At 43.3% G+C, this 23,450-nt stretch overlaps 1 protein-coding gene across 9 annotated transcripts in view; it reads left to right on the top strand.

Annotated features, from left to right (window-relative positions):
* LOC142659005 (collagen alpha-1(V) chain-like) overlaps positions 1 to 23,450 on the top strand; it is a 286,189-nt gene that overhangs the window by 94,127 nt on the left and 168,612 nt on the right. Inside the window, exon 1 of one of the 9 annotated variants that reach the window (XM_075834649.1) lies at positions 5,039 to 5,447. The exons of the other annotated variants lie outside the window; for them this stretch is intronic. Coding sequence (XP_075690764.1) covers positions 5,348 to 5,447 — 100 coding nt within the window. The 5' untranslated portion in view covers positions 5,039 to 5,347. Of the gene's footprint in view, positions 1 to 5,038; positions 5,448 to 23,450 lie in introns of those variants that run through there. 9 annotated transcript variants of the gene reach the window in all.

Here is a 23,450-nt window from a genome sequence, read left to right as displayed (position 1 = left end):
TTCATGAGTTATTTACAAGTTTCTGACCACTTATAAAATGTGTTCAAAGTGCTGCCCATTGTGTTGGATTGTCAATGCAACCCTCTTCTCCCACTCTTCACACACTGATAGCAACACCGCAGAAGAAATGCTAGCACAGGCTTCCAGTATCCGTCATTCAGTTGCTGCACATCTCGTATCTTCACAGCATAGACAATTGCCTTCAGATGACCTCCATATAAATGGCCCACCCTGTATAACATAATAGCCATTAGTTTGATAGAATATTTCAAGTGGTGAACAGCATGCCATAGCCGACAACAGTAATTCTCCAAGAATATCTTCTAGGGGTTTGAAATAGCAGTCACTGTGAAACATAATATCGACAGAAATAATCTAAACCCCCACGACTATGAATATGGGAAAAACGGGCATCTCTGAGGAAGTCTGATTATATAGCCTGCACTCTGTTGAGAGTTTGAAGCTAGAGACAATGGAAATGGAAACTGCCCTACCACACTGCAGTCCGCAAGGACTCGAGCGCGCCCGGCCATAGTCAGTATATGACCTGTAGTCATTCCATGTGGGGCTGTATGGAGCCTCAGTGAAAATGTATTTCTAAGGAAGAATGTCTCCATCATAAGGCACGTGTGGCACCATCTTTTTCTCTCCATATGTGCAGTACGTGCTTATAAGCAGTCCATGGGCGCCGTACAGCGCAGATCCACAATTTAATAATATTGACGTGCGAGCGTGCACCAGATTTATCAACCAGGCACACTCCATGTCGATGAATCTCGTAGTCTAAAAACAATATCAGGTTGGACCAAGGGCTGTTTTCATGGTAAAAAGAAAAGAGTTGCACTTGGCACAACTCAGAAGTCTCACCCACTTTTCCAGAACCGTTTGTACGTGTCAGAAAAAGTGGCAGACGTGTTTCTTAAATATGGCTTCAGTTCTATTTACGCCAGTGAGATTACCTGATCTGCTTTACGCCACTTCTTCTTTGCCAATCAACCCAGGGAAAGGCTATGTCACATTCAGTGCACATTTCCCCTGTTTTGGAAACACATGCAACCAAATCTACTCCAAAATACTGTATGTAATGCCCATGGCCACGGGCCGCCAGGTTTACTTACCTCCTGACGGCCGCAGCCATGGGTCAGGGAGCGCTGGTCCCCATCTCCTCCTCAGGAGATGCCAGCGCTCACTTCCGCTTCACTCTGCTGTGTCCTGTAGGGTGATCGCGCACGCTGATGCCCACTCTTAAAGGGCCAGCGCGTGCTCCTGAATTAAAAAACAAATTAGCCCATGAGCACCCTGGACTATAAGAGGGGCCCAGCCCCACTCTGCATTGCCTGAGCGTTGTTGTTTACCTATCTTTGTCTCTGCAAATGGTCCCTTAGTGTTTCCTAGTTCCCAGTGTTCCTGCTACCTGTGTCCCATGCTATCCAGAACCAAGTGCCATGTAGAGTTGGAGTCGAGCTGTGCTGAGTACTACGCCTGTCCTGTTACACCACGCCTGGGGTCTCCCTGCTGCCAAAGTCTCATCCGAGCCTGTCTTGCTGCTGTCTGAAGTTGCCACAGGTAACCTGTTTGAACTATAGACTTTGACCTGTGTCCTGTTGGCCAGCTGCCATGCTGTTAATGCGGTCCAGCCCAGTGGGTCCACGCGCCCAGCGTGACACTGTAGTCATGCAAAGGATGGTCAGACTTGATGTACATTGTAGAAGACTTGCTCTTTAGTGAGAAATGCCACATGCTGGGATTGTAAAATGTAGTCTATAGGAGTATAATCTGTGTGTGGTGTTCTGTGTGTCATCTTCACCGGAACATTTATCTCCTGCTTTCTAGGGTACCGCTGCCCGTGCTCCATGTCATATACATCATATACAGATTTTTGGGGATGTGCACCAGTATGTAGTACTTCTGTGAATATGGTGCACGGCAGGTCAGATTAGCGAAATTTTTAAGGACAAAAAAAAAAAAGCCCAATCTTCAATTTGTTTTATGAATGTTCCGCCCCTCACCCATATCTACGGACAGGCGGCAGCAGACATCTTGATTCCCTGGTGGCTTTCCTTCTCTATTATATAGATTATATAGTGAGTTGTTCCCATAGGGATTTTGCAACAAGACTGAACTTTGTTATTTAATTTGGCAAAGCAGAATTCCGGTTCATTGCCATTCAGAAGATTTATAGCGTTTGCTTTGGGGAAACCCTCCAAAAATACTCAATTATTGCTGATCAGTATCTTCCTCCTCTCACATTTTATGTTCTAGTTCTGATTCTCATCTTTCTTGCATTTCATTACTAAACTCCTAATATATAAACCTTTCCTTGCTCTGTAAAACCTTTTACATGTTTCCGGACTATACATTTTTTTTTTCTTACACTTTTTCTGACCACACGCCAGAACCACATAGTAAATAGAGTCTCCTCAATGGCGTTTTTCATAAATGGAAGTTCATTCAAGAATCCCGCGCAAACAAATTCCTTATTTCACAGGAATGTTCTGCTTTTTTTTTTTTCCCCGTTTCGTGAGTTTTATTCCATCCCTAAATATAATATGTACAAGGCCAACAAGAGGCAAAGAGCCAGGGATCTGACTGATATATGTAGAGAGAACATCACAATTGGATTTGGAAGCAGCTCTATTGTCCAATCTTGATGCTGACCGTCTAGGATTTATTGGGCTGTAACAGGGCCCATTGGGGTTGTCACAGCTCCCTTTAGGCCCAGAATGTTTTTTAAAGCTTCATTGTTGTTAGCGGTGCATGGGTTAATGCCACTCTGCTTTTCTGGCATTAGATTCATAACTCAGGACGTATAGAATTAACAGTGCTATAGGTCGTTCTCTATTCCATGGGAGTGAAATTGTGCCACCTCTTTCATATCAAATGTACAAGCGGACTGATACTTACATGCATTCAATGAAACAGTTAGACTATGTTCACATTGCTTTTTTGGTTTACCTTTGTCTTATGCAGACAGAAAATTTCACACGACATACATGATTTCTCATTAATTTCAATACACCACCCAAATAATTGATATTTTGGGGGAAATTAGAGGGCTCAGCCGCTTCGTTTCTGTTTAGCTTTTTCCGGAAAGCTGGTGTATTGGAGTACGGGCTCCTAGAATTTCTATTCAGCCCGCTACATTGATTTCCGGAAAAAGTCGAACAGAAACAAAGCGGCTGAGCGCTCACCCCAGCGCTTCTGTGGCTTCGTTCTAGCGATTGGAGGGTGTCTCAGTGCTCGGACCCCCACCAATCCAAACTTCTGACATGTCACTATGACTCGTAACTTGCACATCTTGAACACACATGTCCAGATTATCCCAAAGGTGTTCAATTGAATTGCAATCGGGAATCTGGGGTGGCCAAATCCTATTCTTCTTTACCCTTTTGAAGTTCTTTTGAGTGAATACGCTTTTTGCAAAGACTGGAGGTTTGTTTAGTATTCTTATCTTTCTATAGTGTGAAACCACAACCAATAAGACGGATGCTGGAAGGGATGGCATGGCGCACCAGGATGTTGTGGTAGCACTTGGGGTCCATGATTCCTTCGATTTTTAGTAAATCACAAACCGCACCACATCCCCAGTGGAACCTTCCCCGTACTTGACTGTGGGCTGAATGCAAGTAGTAAGCATGCGCTCACCTGTCGCACGTCGAACAAACTTTCGCCTCTTGGACAGAAACACCTCCAACTTCCTTTCGTCTGCGAAAAGAACCTTCTTCCACTGACTAGAGGTCCAGCTCCAGTGCTTTTCAGCCCACAATAGATTCGTCTTTTTATCAATGGGCCTAAGTAACGTTTTTTGGGCTGCAACACACCCCTTCAAGCCGATGGCTACAAGGCGGCGTTTGACAGTCGTGATTGACAAGTTTTTCTTTCTCGTGACCATCGGAGCAACACGGATCTGACAAGCTTTTTTGAATTTGTCACATTTGGAAAACGCTCTGATAAATTTTTCCATCTGTTTTTTGGTTACTCGAGGTTCTCCAGGTCGTGGTTGTCAACACTCTCTTTTTTTTGGCGTATCACTTGAGGGTACGCTGCACGCCACCGAGAGAAGCCTTCTCCAGGCGACTCATTTTCTGCAGACTATGCCCTGCGTTTCTCAAACGGACTGTACCAAATCGCTATTCGATAGATAACTCCTTCCTGATATTTCTATAATGTATAAATACGATGCATGCAAGTTCTGAAAATGTTTTAAACGGTAGACAGACTAATTTCTGTGCAAAACGCACGTATTACCTTCATCCTTTACAGAGAAATTGACAAATTTGGGAGTGTATTGAAATGAATGAGCAGCCGTGTAAGCCATACAGTTGCAGACGTCGCCCGTAGCCTTCTCTGATAAGGACATGTATACTGCGTATATTACTGAAGTTACTACTTTGCCGTATAGAAGATTCTTGTAGTTTTTATATTTGTCCACGTGAAGTGCACTATGTGTATGATCTTGTCTGCAAAGCACGTATAATAGGTTAGCCTTGTACCCCAGTATTAAAGGGGCAGCACCACAAAACACGTCTTTCTCTTCCGGCAGCTAAATACAGCTCATGTGCAGCTACTTCAGAGCCTCTTTATTACCACAACTGTCAATCACGGCTCCCCTGTTGTAACAGCTGTGGAACAAGATCTTCACACTGTGTGAATTGGTTGGTGCTTTGTTCTGCCCTATTTGTACTCTACAATTGTGCACCCCGGGCCAGTACAAATAATCTGTTCACCAGTTTAACATTGTTGGTCCGCCTGAGAAAGAAAAAAAATGGATTCAGGCTTTTGGAATGTGCTTGAGTTAACCCTGCGCACTGGTTGCAGCTTGTTCTGTTAACATCTCCCAATCCCACAAAACTTTTTTTTTTCCCTCCTCTCCAAACTTTTTTTTTTCACAAACTTTCATGCCTCTTCCACTCCCCTCCCCACCCTTTCTCTCCCCCTTTTCCTGATCCCAGTGAAAGGAGGCTGAGCTTGCAGGATTTCGTCTTCTGATTTGCTGTCCCTGTCTGGGACTCACAGTCCTTGCATCTCCCTAAAAAGGTTTTTCACTCTCCAATCGGTCGACAAGGGGGCATCACTTCTCAAGTAGGACCAGACCAGAGAAGGGGACAGGGAGAGAGAGAGAGGAGGAGGTGGAGAGAGAGAGCTGGGGCTTTGCAGACACTCTAAAATTTGACTGCCCAGAAAATTCTTCTGCACTAAGCACCCCCCAAAAATCCCAAACTTATGGCTTTATAAAGTGCACAAGTCCTCCAGGGTTTCTGCCCTTTCTCTGTTACTTTAGTTGCATTCCAAGATTTGCATTGAGGACCCCTGAATCCCAAAGAATTGGCCCCACACAGTGGAGGTGATGAACATGGATACTCATACAAGGTGGAAAAGAAGGAGTTGGAGAAGAGGCTTATCTTTCCTTGTAGCATTAAGCTTTATATGTTCCCAGTGCCATGCAGGTAAGGAACCTTTTTGCTCTGAATTGGGGCAGATTTCCAGCATGTCTCTCCAACTTCCCGGGCAATGGGACATGCAGAAGTTGCAAAAGCTGCAATACTTTTATCCCTTTTTGATGTTTTAACATAGGAGTTTATGCTCTTCTGGATTCTCTGTCAGAAGGCCCATGTAAGGGCAAAATCATCTAAGGACAAACTTGTCTCTATTCTCCATTCATCACCAAGGGCTGCCTGAACCTGAACCTTTCCTTTCTGCCTGCGTACTCCTTTCTTCTCAGATATTTCTTATTCTCCGTCCACTGTGCAGTGAATACTTTCTGACATGTAATCTTAGAAACTTCTGCCGACATCCCACAAACTTGAAAACTTTTCATTTCCTTCTGTGAAACTAGCAAAATTGCCCCACCTATAGGTCACTTGTGGAACTGCACTAAATACTTTCACATTCCAATCTAATGTATTGAGTTTATTCAAGTTGTAACCTTCTGTTCTAATCTGAAATTAGTATATGTCTCTCTCGTCCAAGTTACTTTCTGAACATACAGTTTTCTATTCTTCTTCAAGACTAAAAACAAATTAGAGCACATCTTAGGGAATGTGTCCCCTATACTTCCCTGCACATCAGTCAAGATAACTGTGTGAACCTATAGACTATTGGAGATCAGATTGATGTTGGATTCCATATCGGGTTTGCATAGAAGCCTTGTAGGGTGGATGGGTGTGTTCCATATACTCTGTGTTGTTCAGGACGCACATAGAGTTACAAGGCAGCATAAAACCACATACGTAACATGGGTGATCCCTGATTCTTTGGGTATAATGTGTGAGCTGTTGAGCGAGGGAGGGATCATAATCTATTATCCATTCATTTGTAAGCTTCATGATCAGATATAATACTATCGTCATGTCAGATATTGTTCTATAGACTTTATATTAATGCTTATGAGCTGTGGACTAGAGAGAAATGAAGGCTCTCCGGCTGTTACGAGCCGTGTTATGTACTGCGTGCTTGTTGCTCCTGAACATTAATTATTTACGCTTAGAAAATTACTACTGGTTTTCTACTGAACATTGCAAATATTCGTTTGAAAATATCAAATGCTAAAATATTGTCAGAAATAAAATGTTTCTGCTTAGATCCAAGATTTGCTTCGTGTTATTTACCATAGAGTGTGAGTCGTTGAATTGCTGGAGAAATGGGTGGTATGTTCTCGTTACATCTGTGGAGGCTGAAAGCGTGATATCATTAGAGAGTTGTGCAATTGTAACTATAGAATAAAAAAAAATAAAAAAATAGTTTTTTTGTCTCCTCCATGACTTCAGTTGTCATTTCTAGGTTGCCAAGAGCTTAGATTAAAGCTTCTGGGCTATTATGCAAAACTGCTTAACCGCTGATGATGTCGCCCAACACTGTGTTTGATGATGTCATGTTTACATACTATGTTGGTCAAGAGTCTCTGTGCTTGATGGAATTACAAACTCTCATACACAAAATACATTCCTTTATTATTTGTACATTGTAGCCAACAATGCAACCCGTCAGCCAGCCATACGACATGGCAGCCACCCTGTGACCGCACGTGATGCTGCATTGCAGCCAGGACAACCCACCTGGCCTCTTGGGCTGCTCTGGTTGTGTCATCGCAGTTACGTTGCAGCAGGATTGCAACTTGTCTGAAATCCAACATCATACACAATCTGAGTACCACAGCATTTACAGTATATGGGCTGAGATGTAGCCGGGCTATGGCCATAGCATATTGGTAAAAGTAATGTAAAGAGTTGCTGCTTCCTCTTGTTTTGTCCTGTATTAATATTTAAAAAAAAAACACTATACACAAATTATAATCACACACATTGGTGTATAGTTACAATATTGATTCTTACTTCTGACTGATATTGAGGAATTCTTCCTATAATGTACTTGGTGTTTAGACTGGATTCTTTGTACATGCATTGTTAATTATAGGGACATTCTACCAAATTTCATCCAAAAGAATAGATTGCTAGTTCAAAGAGCAAGGACCGCTGCATGAAGCTTGTTGGGTCAGGTAAAGCACTTATAGTTTGTCATGCAAGTTCATTGTCCTGTGCCTTGTGGACTAGTTCATACAGAATAGATCTACCAGGAGGCTGTTCTTCTATTATTAAAATGGTCAGTACTGTGGAAAGTAGCCTGGTCTGGGAGTAGTTAGTGCAGTGAAGGGGCCCATCCCCAAATAAATGCATTGTCGGGGTACAATGATGTTTCTGACAAGACTGCTCACTGGATGGGGGTCTCTCTATGTTCCAATAAAGACAAGGACGTCTTGCAATTGTATATTCCATTTATGAGGCTCATTAATTTTGTGTTCCAGGGTTATATGAAGTAAGCGCTCCTCCGGTGGATGATCAGACATTAAAAATATGATGTGAACTGGAGGCCCTGGTTTGCTGCTAGTAACTTAAACTACAAAGCAAATGATCTTTATGGCATATTCAGCTATTATATACTCAGAGCTGCATATACAGTTGGTGCTTTAATACACCCGTAATTAGCAACTGTTCCCCAAGATACTGAAACCCCATGATTATGCTCGCAACCTAAGCCCTCTACTTTACAGTGTTTATGACTCAAAAAGAGGCATCATAAAATCAATGGAAAATGTCAGTGCTGCCCTAGACACCTGCCCAGGTTGCCTATATGGTAAATACAACTCTGTGGCCTAATCTTATTACTTATAATGATGATGATGATGATGAAATACTGATAATATTTTATGACATTTGATCAAGATCTTGTACTGCCCCCCATAGGTGGTTTTGAGAATGTTGTTCTTGAACATTCAATTGTCTTAAAGGAGTCTGTTTTTTATTAAGCAAAAGTTTTGGAAAAGACGTAAAGAAAAAATAAACTTTTCAGGGTATAAAAGTTGGTTGTAATGACCTGGCATAAAGATAATTGTTCTTGTACTCCGTACCGAGGACCTAATGTGCAGTCTTAAATGATTCCGTACGTGATTACATCATCAGAAGGAAACGGGGACATGCGCCAGACATGTGCAAATATTGTTTTATAGGATCATGCATGCAACAAACCGATCCTTTTATTCATAACTCTGATGGATTACTTGAACAAGTATTAGTACAGATCCATGGCATCCAGTCAGAGGCTTGTTTTAATTATCTTCACTTGCAAAATGATGATTGAAATCTGATTGGTTACCATAGGCGACATCACTGTTTTCTTTTTTTTTTTTAACCTGACCCAGAATGTTTTTGTTTACCTTTTTTTGTTTGTATTTATGGAGGATCTAAAAAGATTAAGTTCATGGGAAACTGTCATCCAGCAAGACCTCATCCAAACATGATTCTGTGTTACTTGATTAATCTTGAGGGTTCTGGTTCATACATGTTGTTTGTTTGTTTATTTATTTTTAGCTCTACTCTTCTGACTTGTCCACTACCGGACATTAGATTACCTATCTACCGAATAGGTCATCAGTACATGATCTGTGGGGGTCCGACACCCAGACCCTGCACCATTAAGCCGCTCCGGCTGCCTCCGGGTATCAGACGTACATGCTGGAAGCAGTTGGCTCCGGCCACGGAATAGCGGCCGTGCTGCAGTACTTCAAGAGAATAGGCCCAGAGCTGCAGTTCTGCAGCACGGCCGCTATGCAATGTACGGAGTCAATGGCTTCCGGCTCCGTACCTCGCATAATGGGCAATAAGATACGGTGCCCGCAGGCCACCGGAGCGTCTTATCTGTGCAGGGTACGGGTGTCGGACCCGCACCGATGATATACTAATGACTTATCCAGTAGTGGACAACCCCTTTAAGGTAAAGAGACACTTAGGGATAGCGATTGTAACCAATGTATCGGTGTAAAACTTATGTATACATTGGCCGGGAAAAGGGACCCGATAAATGACAAGAGGCTAGGTAAAATGAAACAAAGTGATGTCTTTTTTACTTCACCCCTGGAGTAGTTCGTATTAATGTCATCTTTGCCCCTTCCTTCGTTCTCTGGTGTAAAGGGTTATAAGATCTGAACAACCTTCTGTATAAAATCATCTCTGTTTGGTAAATATTACACCAAAGCAACCGCTGAACCTCCCATATGTTTTAGCGGTTTGGTGATCTCAGAGGCGTGCGGCTTTTGTGAGAAGGAAACACATATGTGGCCAATTTGAAGCTCCCAATTTTACTTTACATCAAACTTATGGGACATATGTTTCTGATCTCCCAAGTTCTGGGTTTGTGTCTATTAAATGAAACTATTAAGAAAACTTCTTTCAAGGATAAGGAATCCTGCCAGTGTGTTTTATGTTTCTTTTTGGTTTTTGTCTCTTATCGATCCTCTTTTATCATGTTTCAAATTCCCGTCCCGTTTCCTGCCATTTCAAGTTTTACTTTAGTGCTCTGTGATGTCATCAATGGGAAGATGTCTGTGATGGAACTGATTAGTTGGGTGATGAGTTTCTAAAAACTCAAACCTACAGTCATAAAACATCATTTTATAGTATTCACCCTAGCGAAAGTTTTCTTATGTAGTTTATAAGACATGGCCTCTGGGGTATAAATAATACCAGAAGGGGGACGTTACACAATTCTCTATATGAAAGTTTAGTCAATTTATAATTGATCATTTTTGTTTGTTCATCCTCAACCACAAAAAAAAGTTAATGTCGTCTTCTATACCGGACAGGTACAACCAAGAAGTGGACTACGAGTGATGTCACTATGCCCGGTGTCAAAACATAGGGGGAGATTTGGCAAAATTGGTGCAAAGCAAAAGTGGAGTAGTTGCCCATGACCTCAGGGCCTCTGAAAAATGAGCGCTTGAACCTGATTTGTTGCTATGGGCAACTACAATTTTCCTCTGCACTAGTTTTGATTAATCTCCCGCATAGTCTTTAGGTGGGGCGTCTGCCACTGTGCCCCATTGTCTATTGGGAATGGAATAATTGGTGCTGGTTTCCTAGTTGACTGATCCAATTTCTCCCCCCAATGACATTACTACAATTATAGTGACACAACTGAAAGTATTTGGAAATATAGCCCCTGACAATGCCTCATTTACTACATAGATTTTCTCCTATTTTAAAGAGGTTTTCCAGCTTCTGACAACTGATGACCTATCCACTGGATAGATCGTCAGTATGTGATCTGTGGGGGTCCGACGCCCGGGCCCCTCACAGATCAGCTGGTCTGGTGCCTCCGTGCACCGGACGTACAAGCCAGAAGCAGTTGGCTCTGGGCATGGAATAGCGGCCGAGCTGCAGTACTTCAAGTGAATAGGAGCAGAGCTGCAGCACGGTCGCTATGCGATGTACGGAGCCAACTGCTTCCGGACTCCGTAAATAGGATTATGTGCCGCAACATCCGGTGCCCCTCAGGCCACCGGAGCGGCTTATCGGTGCGAGGTCCAGGTGTCGGACTCGCACCGGTGACATACTGATGACCTATACGGGGGATAGGTCATCAGTTGTCAGGAGGTGGAAAACCCCTTTAAGCTGTCCTGAAAACTTGCAATGTCGGAGTTATGGCAAATTAATGATGAGATGATGATCCCAGGTTGCTGAGAAGAATTTTGTGGATTATTTTGCTTATTTTTAGACCGTGGTCTATTTCATGATTTTGCTTCAAGTACCTGTCACTTATGTAAGAATAGGAAATTCAGAAAGATAGATGGAAGCCGGAAGGTCACAGGGTATATTTTAGGATTAAAAGGGCATGACCCTCTTCAGGCTGATGGTTTTTTTTTAAATTTATCTAATTTGATAACTTGCTAGAGGTGAAAATCTTCTCCGAACCTTTTACACGGCCCAATTCGTGTCCGGTTTAACGAGTGGCAATTGACGTTACAGATCGGCGCTGGTTAGATGCATTTATAAGGAACCTTAGTGGTAAAGTTTCGTTTGTCCACATCCATTTGCATCATGTCCGCAGCACATCTCCCTGTTTACTCAGAGAAATGTGCTGCCAACTAGCGACGATATTTATGGGCGCATAAAAGATGCGATCAGACGTTATATGAGTATTTGCTCGTTCGTCGGCTGATCTTTGCCCTGTTGGCCATCATTGGTTCGTGTTAAAGAAGTTTGAGAAGTCCTGCCTTAGGCTATGTTCACACGGGGTCTTTTGCCGAGTTTTTTGACGCGGAAACCGCGTCGCAAAACTCGGCAGAAACGGCCCGAGAACGCCTCCCATTGATTTCAATGGGAGGCGTCGGCGTCTTTTTCCCGCGAGCAGTAAAACTGCCTCGCGGGAAAAAGAAGCGACATGCCCTATCTTCGGGCGCTTCCGCCTCCGACCTCCCATTGACTTCAATGGGAGGCAGGAGAAAGCGTATATCTCGCTGTTTTATGCCCGCGGCGCTCAATGGCCGCGGGCGAAAAACGGCGCGATAATTGCTGTTCACACGGAGTATTTTGGGGGAGGAATATCTGCCTCAAAATTCCGTTTGGAACTTTGAGGCAGATATTCCTCCCCCAAAATACTCCGTGTGAACATAGCCTTAGATCCATATTAAAAAGTAATGACAATACCATTTAACTATTCATCAGTTAATAATCTGAAGCCGTACGTGCGCAGGGACTGGCTTTTTCTGTGGTTGTGCTGGTTGCACCTGCTAGAAGATAAACACACAATCATAATTGCATTACATGCTAGGATGTTCCTATGAGCCCCATGATACTAATCCACCAGATATCCTCTCCGCATTCACCAGTCTCTTTCATGTTTGCTTCTCTGATGCCTTTGTCAATCACCCCTACAACAGTTTATGCGTCCCCATTAGAGATAAGAGAAATGTGGGAGTCTGATGAGTGTCGCACGGAGTGATTCGCAGCCTTGCCATGTAACCAATTTCTTTATTTATCCTCAATCCTTTTGATCTGAATGAGGCAGGATGTATTTTATTTATAACAAATAGAGATGCATATAGAGAATTTATATTTCCATCATCAATAAAGTGACTGCGCTGAAGTTGACATGAATTGTTTATTTTCTTTTGAATATTTCTGGGCTGTTATAGATATAATTATTTTTTTGGGAAGCCTAGAGCCTTGAAATTTTGTATTCACTGTCCACTATCTCATGTCTCACATATTTCATTCTGTGTGATGCAGTTCAAAGTGTCCGACTCTTCTAGATGTGGAGAGCTGCAGTTCTGAGCAGCCCCTGATGCATGTTACATCAGCTGCTGGAGTTTGGAAACTTTCTGCTTCACATATTTCTATCTAGAATGAAAAGTGATGTGATGTCTGCAGGAAATATCACCTGCTTTTATTTTATACTGTTACGTCTTCTCTCTAAATGTTCTTTCTTCAACACACAAGGAAAGCGGTCACACCCACGTGTCATGTAGCCCTACTTTCCAACAAGGAACAGGGTGGAGGGAAAACTAATACTGGGCTCTGATGTCCCGGGATGGGGTGAACGTGGCTAGGGGAAACTTGACTTTTGCTGTAAGATTTTCTCCTTTATGTTTACCTCTGATGACCGGAGTATTGCACTCTTACCTTCTCTTCTTGCAAAATGATAGCAAACTCCAAATCAATATTCCACATTTCCATGATTTGCAATATGTAGATGAGATTCTGAATGTTTCTCTTTCCCCTGTAAACTATGGAAAGATGTATCTAGTGAGATATATATATATAGTTTGTTCTGCCTTGATTTCCCATCCATTTTTCCCAATATCCATGACTCACTGCACTACTAATGTTGTAGAAGAAGTAAGAAAAAAAACATAGTTCTACTTTTATGTTTCCTTCTAAACTGTTCAGCTGTGTACGCCTGGTTCTCCTATAGAGTAATTGCAGCCACGTGTATACCCAGCTTTGGACTCCAGGCTAAATAGCTTAACACAAATCATCCATCTCTCAGACCCCCCAGGAGGCAGCCGGACTCCCCGCCTGCGCAGGAATTTGGGTCTGACTATACATGGGTTTGACGTCGGGTCAGAAAGAGCAAGAGGGTAACTGGTACGACTTTACTCTTCTTTTCCGCCGAGGAGCTGACTAAGTGGGAGGTTGACTTGTGTGTTGAGAACATTGCTTTCACAGACTAATGTACATGATTTGTTTAAATGGATTTTGCTTTCATTAGACTCTTCGCTTTCTGGAGAGAGTTGGAAACATTAATCAACGCTGGAAAAGGATATGTTTATAATATCTGGGATGCATATAAAGGGTCAGCTCCTCAGTCCATCTATGTATATTTGTCTTGTGTCAATTTTACCTGCAAATATTGTGCAGTGCACGTATTGGCTGATCGCACCAAAATTTGATTATTTGACACTCGGCTGTCATAGAAATGTCTCGAATGTTGACTGGTACCCCACTGTCAGGAGCTAAGCTGCTGTGCTACATATTCACAAATTATATCTGCAGATCGTTCACACAAAAAACGTCTCCTGCTGTCAGACACAGGGACGCTGGGGAATCTCATCCCTTCTTTTCAAATATATCATTGTTGTCCCCTGCGGTTGCTTGTTTGTAGCACTGGAGTGTAATGTAAGTGGACAGAAAATGCAAATACAGACATGGCACTTGACAGCTGCAGGATATTTAGGCCTTAAAGCGTGCTATTTGCAGTGTCTGTAGACATGCCAGTCTTCATTTAGAACCAGTGAAAGCCTTGTACACAGTCTGTGGTCATTACTTCTGGGCAGAGTTTATTTGTCTGTTCCCAATTGTGAAAAAAGCCAATATCTTGTCTGATTCTTAAGCAAAGAAAACGTTTTCAGAAAAAAATAAACCGAATTTCCTGAAAAGGTGGTAAATGTATCCTTGGTTTATTTTAATATGGCTGTAACCTGCTCTATTTTTGGAGTTGTTTGTCTTGAATGATAACCTTTTTGTTGTAAAGGATCTGCTGTAGGTCTCATTAGCTATCATTAAGTGCCAAAGTAGTCGCCCCTTGTTAGATATCAGTAAAACACTGCGGTATCTGCAGATGTCACATTTTGGACGGCTCGGTGGATGGTGATAGAAGTAATTGCTGCATGTTGTAGCACCATGACCCTTAAAGTGCATGTCATGAAACAGATGCCCTTGAAATATGAACATCTATAATATGCCTATGTCTATTACGGGTTAAACTAGTGGCCGTTTTGTGCACATTTCTACTATCTTCTCTATAAAATGGTTTATTAGACAGGAGGAAGAATTCACAGCTCTCTACAACGCCTAGTAAAAGCAGTTAGTGTGGCTGTGGGGTCGGTGGCCGTGGTCCTCAGTGGTTACCTCTTAATGAGTTTCTTTAGATATCTGTATTTGAAGTAGATCTGTCTGGTGGGAAGTGTCGAAAGTCATGTGGTTGATCCACATAATGAGATAAAGACGATCAAGTAGACATTTATTATTCATCTATAGTATTGATGTCCAAGAGGAGCTTAACAAGAGGCCCCACAGTCCACTGTCCGGCTACAACCACACGAGCGTGACAGATTTATGCGCGGGAAAAACCGCATGTAAATATGTCTGTGTGGGATGTGTCTTCTTCACGCACTTGCAAGCACTTTTTTTTTCAATGTAATTGATGCGCAAATCACAGACAGCACACGAATGTGCGTTCGTGTGCTGTCCGTGGTTTTCACGCACCCATTGACTTCAATGGGCAACTAGGTGCGTAAAAACGTACCAATATAGGACATGCAGTGAGTACGACGCAACGGACACTCGCTGCGTGAAAACGTACTTTTGTGTGAACAGCCCTAATTAAATCAATTGGTCCGTGTGCTGTGCGTTGTTTCAACGCACGGCACACGGACGAGAATCACGCTCGTCTGAATGAGCCCTTAATGTTCAGATGTCAGAGACTCTGGATGGTGGGAAGGTGATATCTGCCATGTCTATCCTGCTATAGAAGCCCAAATTCTTAACACCTAGATACATCCAAGCTCCTTCCCATAATGTCCCTGTCAGTTTCCATCCATAATGACCATAGATCATAACAGTTTCCAACTCTGCCATCATGTCATCCTGTGGGCTACTGGTTTTACGCTTCTGAGTTAGTGTATGTTCACACGCAGAGTTTTCAGGCATATTGGGGGGGGGGGGACACCTCGAAATACGCCTTGAAAACGCCTACAAACATCTGCCAATTGAATTCAATGGGAAAAACAGCATTTATTTCAGGCGTTTGTTTTTTTTTACGCCGCTGTTTTAAAAAAAAAAAATGGTACGTAAAAAGAAGGAGCATGTCACTTCTTGAGCCGTTTTTGGAGCTGTTTTTCATTGTGCCAATGAAAAAATGCCTAAAAAAAACACGTTTTCAGCTACAAAAAGGGCTGAAAATCAGAGGCTGTTTTCCCTTGAAACCAGCGCCGTCACTTTCAGCAGTTTTTGATTTTGCGTGTGAACACACCCTAACTTGGAGCTTGATATTTGGTCTGTGTTTGCAGTGGTTTTAGTCACTTGACAAATGAAGAGCTATTTATTTAATAAGTAATTTTTTATTGCAACTTCTTTCAGTTAGCTTCATGTAGCGCAGCGGTTCAGGTGCTTTACAGCAGATCTACAAAGATTTCCTTTTTCTAATAAAAATGTATAAAATCATCAGTGGGTACAATCCCAGAGGATTCCGCCTTTCAGAGATATTTTAATCCAGGCTGGCAGTCTGCACAGATCTATAAGGGTGCATGCAGCCATTACAGATCTGTGTCAGGTTGGTGGTTTAAGGCCCTATGCCCACGAACGTGCTTTTGCACCCGCAATTCCCCGAAAATCCACGGGAGAATTGTGGCCCCATTCATTTCTATGGGGCCATGCACATGACCGTGGTTTCCAGGAGCCCGGACCATAGGAAATAATGGATGCGGCCATGTGCACGGCCCGCGATTTCCGGGCGGCTTGTGGGTGACACTCCGGTCGTGTACATGAGGCCTAATATAGCAGAGAAATACAGACTTCCTTCATATTGAAAGGGTTTGTGAACTGACATACTCTCTCTTCAGGGACTGCAGTGCTCGTCTATACAGCGACTCTATAATATGCAGATGGATGGTCCATTTAACCAGATGAATAATCCTACTAAAGGGTCAGTTCACAGTTTTTTGACGTGGGAACCGTGTCGGAAAACGCGCCAAAAAATGGCCGAAAATACCTCCCATTGATTTCAATGGGAGGCGGAGGCGTTTTTTTTCCACCGAGCGGAAAAAATGGCTCGCGGGAAAAAGAAGCGACGTGCCCCATCTTTGGGCGTTTACGTCTCTGACCTCCCAATGACATCAATGGGAGGCAGAGAAAGCTTATTTTGTGGTATTTGCCCGCGGCGCTTAATGGCCGCGGGCGAAAATCTTCACAAAAAATCGTCATGCAGGCAGAGCAAATTCTGCCTCAAAATTCCAAACTGAATTTTGAGGCAGATTTTCTGCCTGCAAAAAACTCAGTGTGGACCCGGCCTTTAGTTATTATTATGCTGCAATGGGCCATTTTTAAGGTTTCCACCAATTCTTGGGTGACATTTTTTCATGTGCGATAACAAACTGCTGTTCTTGCACCTGTTGGCCAATTGCAAATTAATGTTGGTTACATGTGCAGCACGCTTTTACCGATCATCCCATTGTGCAGGCGCTATAAGCCGACTTCTCAGGATCCGGGGTCTTTTATTGTCCCTGACGCAGCATACTCTCCGCTATCGTCTATGGCCATCTTTATTCTTCCCTTTATCTCTCACTTCTGTGATTCTCTCCATGTATGCCTGTATTCTTCTCCTCCTCCTATCCACTCACTCTCCCTCCCCCAAACATTGTGGATTTGTCTTTGAAGTTATTTTATGTCACTGACATTAGTATAAAGCAGGTCTGTCCTGCAGGTAATCAGATAAGGAGGAGATGAAACGTTAGATTAATTCCTTTCATATCTAAAATAGGAATCTTGGACATTTTGCAGCTCGCCGCACATTGCTCCTTCATGGTGTTTTTTTTAATAAAAATGCTGGGAAATAAATTGCATAGCCTAAATCTCACAATCGAGACATACGTTTGTTGATTTATGGCTTTGTTGTCGTTAGAACAGAGGTGCAAAACGCGTAAAATTTTGATTTTAAAGCCCTTGTTTGTACAATAGATAAGGCGGCCCCTACGCTCTCACCTGCAATATGTGCATTCATGTCCCATTTCCAGAGCTGGAAATTCATTTAATAATCTCAGTATATTTTCAAGTGTTGTAGCTCAATCCAGGGCTAGTGATGCAACATTGGGCCTTTAACTTATGCCCACCTGTGCCCTGTTCTGTATGGTGGTATACTGGTCCGTAGGTGCTCTGTGTGCCTCCATCTAAAGCCTTTGGGAGCTCACAGAGCACCTATTGGGGGGAATATCTGCAATGTGTCATAGGTTGCTGCCACATTTGTATTTCTCAGGGGCATAGAGAGGGGTTTTTACTCACGTATTTGTGTGAGATTGTACCTCCTTGCTCCCCTTGAAGAACCAGGGGGCTTAGTTTTAATAGACGCCAACAAAAGGTGATCATACACATTAGATTATAATCTTACGACTCTCCCGAGCCAAGTGTACATGTTAATGGTTGAGTCTGGAGGAATAGCGGTCTCCTGACAGCTATTTAAAGGGTATTGCCACCTTAGGGGTTACTTTAAGTCATCTGCAAGGGCCCTATTAGATATCTAGATACAATCTGTAGCATGTATGTTGGTTGAACGCCGTTTATAATACCTGATGATATTACCTGCCCATATTTTTAATTTTTGTTAAACATCTCAGTATCAACCACAAATCTGTCTCCTATTTCAGCTGTCTGGATCTGCCCAAAAATATTAGAATAAAAAATGTCATTAATGGATGGTGATGTTGGTTATGCTCCAATGGTAACGCTGGTTTCCCAGTGTATGAAGATCAGGCTGGGAAATGCTCTATCCCTGATCGGCCTCATTCACAAGTGTGACCGTGTGAAAGATTCTTATGAATAAGTTATGCTTGATCTCCTTTTCAAGTGTTTTCCATGTGGGACCTGAATAAATGGAGGCCGGGTCAATGGAGACCTGACATCGAGCACCCCGTGGGAGGGATATCAAAGTGTTTTCTGAGATCAAGGGTCTTATTATTTTATACTAAAGCTTTTCTGCTCTAATTTTCAAAGCTAGAGATTGAGTATGCAAGATTATACTAATGATGTATTTAAGTTTTTTTAAATAATTTTAACTCGGGACCAATATGATCCAATCTTTATTATTGAGATCAGCAATGCTTAAGACTTTAGACAGAAGATAATCCAAATTGACCTATGTGTGGTCCTGGGATACTTCAGGTTGTCTCAGTCCTTCTGATTATAAAGACGTATATGTCATAGCAAAATAACCGAGAATTGTAGGCTCATTGAGTGTGTCAACCGGTCTTTGCTCTATAAAGCTATATTCACACGACAGTGAAAAAAAATGGCCATTAAAAACTGATCAATTGTCAGTATTTCATGGGCGTTTTGCATCAGTGTCTCCAAATTTTCATCCATTTCCGGTCCGTCTGTCCATTTTTAATGGCCGTTTCACATCCATTTTGCATCAGTTTTTCATGGCTGTTAAAAAAACTTGGCTTTTTTTGTCTCAACCCCCTGAAAACACCCAAAGGAAGGTCATTATCATGATTGTTTCACAGACCCCCAGTATATGCCACACAGACTCCCAGTATATGATGCCACACAGACCCCCTGTATATGATGCCGCACAGACCCCCTGTAGATGATGCCACTCACCTCCCTGTATATGATGCCACACCCCTCCCTGTATATGATGTCACACGCCTCCCTGTATATGATGTCACACACCTCCCTGTATATGATGTCACACACCTCCCTGTATATGATGCCACACACCTCCCTGTATATGATGTCACGCGCCTCCCTGTATATGATGCCACACACCTACCTGTATATGATGTCACACACCTCCCTGTATACGATGCCACACGCCTCCCTGTATATGATGCCACACGCCTCCCTGTATATGATGCCACACACCTCCCTGTATATGATGTCACACGCCTCCCTGTATATGATGCCACACGCCTCCCTGTATATGATGCCACACAGCCCTCCTGTATATAATGTCACACACCTCCCTGTATATGATGCCACACACCTCCCTGTATATGATGTCACGCGCCTCCCTGTATATGATGCCACACACCTCCCTGTATATGATGCCACACACCTACCTGTATATGATGTCACACACCTCCCTGTATATGATGCCACACGCCTCCCTGTATATGATGCCACACGCCTCCCTGTATATGATGCCACACACCTCCCTGTATATGATGTCACACGCCTCCCTGTATATGATGCCACACGCCTCCCTGTATATGATGCCACACAGCCCTCCTGTATATGATGTCACACACCTCCCTGTATATGTCACACACCTCCCTGTATATGATGCCACACACCTCCCTGTATATGATGTCACACACCTCCCTGTATATGATGCCACACACCTCCCTGTATATGATGCCACACACCTCCCTGTATATGATGTCACACCCCCCCTGTATATGATGTCACACACCTCCCTGTATGTGATGCCACACCCCCCCCCTGTATATGATGTCACACACCTCCCTGTATATGATGTCACGCACCTCCCTGTATATGATGTCACACAGCCCCCTGTATATGATGCCACACACCTCCCTGTATATGATGTCACACGCCTCCCTGTATATGATGCCACACACCTCCCTGTATATGATGCCACACACCTCCCTGTATATGATGTCACACGCCTCCCTGTATATGATGCCACACGCCTCCCTGTATATGATGCCACACAGCCCTCCTGTATATGATGTCACACACCTCCCTGTATATGTCACACACCTCCCTGTATATGATGCCACACACCTCCCTGTATATGATGTCACACGCCTCCCTGTATATGATGCCACACACCTCCCTGTATATGATGCCACACACCTCCCTGTATATGATGTCACACGCCTCCCTGTATATGATGCCACACGCCTCCCTGTATATGATGCCACACAGCCCTCCTGTATATGATGTCACACACCTCCCTGTATATGTCACACACCTCCCTGTATATGATGCCACACACCTCCCTGTATATGATGTCACACACCTCCCTGTATATGATGCCACACACCTCCCTGTATATGATGCCACACACCTCCCTGTATATGATGTCACACCCCCCCTGTATATGATGTCACACACCTCCCTGTATGTGATGCCACACCCCCCCCTGTATATGATGTCACACACCTCCCTGTATATGATGTCACGCACCTCCCTGTATATGATGTCACACAGCCCCCTGTATATGATGCCACACACCTCCCTGTATATGATGTCACACGCCTCCCTGTATATGATGCCACACACCTCCCTGTATATGATGCCACACACCTCCTGTATATGATGTTACACACATCCCTGTATATGATGCCACACACCTCCCTGTATATGATGCCACACACCTCCCTGTATATGATGCCACACACCTCCCTGTATATGATGCCACACACCTCCCTGTATATGATGCCACACACCTCCCTGTATATGATGCCACGCACCTCCCTGTATATGATGTCACACCCCCCCTGTATATGATGTCACACACCTCCCTGTATATGATGCCACGCACCTCCCTGTATATGATGTCACACAGCCCCCCTTTATATGATGGCACACAGCCCCCCTTTATATGATGCCACGCAGCCCCCTGTATATGATGCCACACAGACCCCCTGTAGATGATGGCACACAGACCCCTGTATATGTCACACACCTCCCTGTATATGTCACACACCTCCCTGTATATGATGCCACACACCTCCCTGTATATGATGCCACACACCTCCCTGTATATGATGCCACACACCTCCCTGTATATGATGCCACACAGACCCCCTGTAGATGATGGCACACAGACCCCCTGTAGATGATGGCACGCAGCTACCCTGTAGATGAAGGCACGCAGCCCCCTGTAGATGATGGCACACAGCCCCCCTTTATATGATGCCACGCAGCCCCCTGTAGATGATGGCACGCAGCTCCCCTGTAGATGATGGCACGCAGCTCCCTGTAGATGATGGCACGCAGCTCCCTGTAGATGATGGCACACAGACCCCTGTAGATGATGGCACACAGACCCCCTGTAGAGGATGGCACGCAGCCCCCCTGTCACAGATCCGTTTTTAACGGTTGTTACATGTAATGACAGCCGTTAAAAACTGATCCATTGACTTCTATGAGGGCCGTCTGTCCGTGAAAACAGGCAAAACTCGGACATGTCCTATTTTTTGACGGCCAATATTCACGGGCCGTTAAAATAAGAATGGCAGTGTGAATACACACATAGAACATCATTGTTCTGAAAACGGCCGTGTGGATGTAGCCTAACTATGTTGAGTAGTAAATATTGGGATAAGATCTTAGATGTTTATCTAGAATTGTACATTTCTGATATATCCGGGATACGTTGAAGTGAACAATCACATGATAATAAACTTGATTCATGATGAACAATCTCAATATTTTTGGTTACTCATTACATTTTATGGCAGGCCCCCAGTTGTGGTCGGGATACGCTGTTCCAAATATTATTATGACCATGGATACCATAGAGTGTAATTGAATTCCTGGTGGTTGATCTAAAGGTAATTTTGGTGAATAATCGCACTTGTGCCCATGTGAAGAACTTCTGTCATGAAATGCGATTTACGGACAGACTAGTTTAGCATGATATAAAAATATTTTGTACTACATGAGGGTTATTTTCATTAACCTTCCTGTGTTTCTTAATAAAAAATAGTGGTTTCCACCCCCTCCTAGCCCCCTTAGAATACATCATTATCAGTTGACATGACAACAACAGTGAATGTGATTGGCCACGGTGACTGAGGCACAATGAGTTGTCCGTCTTCACATCCTCTTAGACCCACCTAATTGTCCGCTTTTTCCGCTTTGAGTTGCATCCCTGTGTAGCTTAGCTTGGATCATCCTGTGCAGCATTAGCTGGGTCTGATGACATCACCATGCGGTATTGCATGGTGATGTCATCACAGTTTTCTGAGTAGCCAAATCGGCTTATTTTATCATTTTCATTTCAGAAGCTTGTCTTTAATAGTGACTAACCCGAAGTTTCCAACCTGAACCTTGTTCTACTCTATTACTAGTCTAGTATTTCCTGCTACATTTTGTCATTTTCTTTTGATCACTATGTTGAAACAAATCTTGTTTTCATTTTGCTTTTTCTTTTGCCTGTCAAGGTTTCTCAGCCCTTGTTGCAAACGTGGTTTAGAGACTCATAGTAATATTTAGTTAAAGCTGTGTTCACATCAGCGTTGGTTTCCGTTTATGGGTTCCGTCGGACCTTTCCGTCGGAGGAACCCCTCAACGGAACGGCAACGTAAACCATAGGTTTCCGTTTGCATTACCATTGATGTCAATGGTAATGCTTCTGTTGCTTATGGTTTCCATTTGTCACCGTTGTGTAAGGTTTCCGTTTGTCTTGACGGAATCAATAGCGCAGTTGACTCAACAGAAACCAATGCTGATGTGAACAGGCCCTAACTCTGGAGTGAGTTTTGGGGTGTGCAGCAGTCAGAGCACCCCGTGTATGGCTGCCTGCTGGAAGCTTTTTGAAGTTTGGTGCCTACCCAAGACCGTTTTATTGGGGATTTTAATTCCAGTGGTCTGTTGAATATCCAAGAGTGACTTGTTAAATTGTTATTTACCACCTAAAAACACATGGCCTGACTGCCTCTGCGTCTTCTCTGTACAAATTGAGATGGTTCTTAAATATTTGTAATTTATCAAACCTAAAAAAAGAGGAAATGTATAATAAAAATGCTGTCACCAGCATAGAAAAGAAGGTTTGGTTTCAGCCAATGCCAAAGTTAATGCTTCCCAATGAACCACCGAACTGTAAAGTTGTCTGGTAAGGGAAGGTGGGGGGATAGGGGTTTTCTACGGCAGGATAAGTCTGTTTTAAAAGAGAATTTATGTGATCTGACTCACTTGTTCCAGTCAGTC

Source organism: Rhinoderma darwinii, chromosome 8, assembly GCF_050947455.1.
Source record: "Rhinoderma darwinii isolate aRhiDar2 chromosome 8, aRhiDar2.hap1, whole genome shotgun sequence".
NCBI lineage: Eukaryota > Metazoa > Chordata > Amphibia > Anura > Rhinodermatidae > Rhinoderma > Rhinoderma darwinii.
The sequence above is the reverse complement of the archived record's forward strand: the minus strand, read 5'-3'. Positions and strand labels throughout refer to the sequence as shown.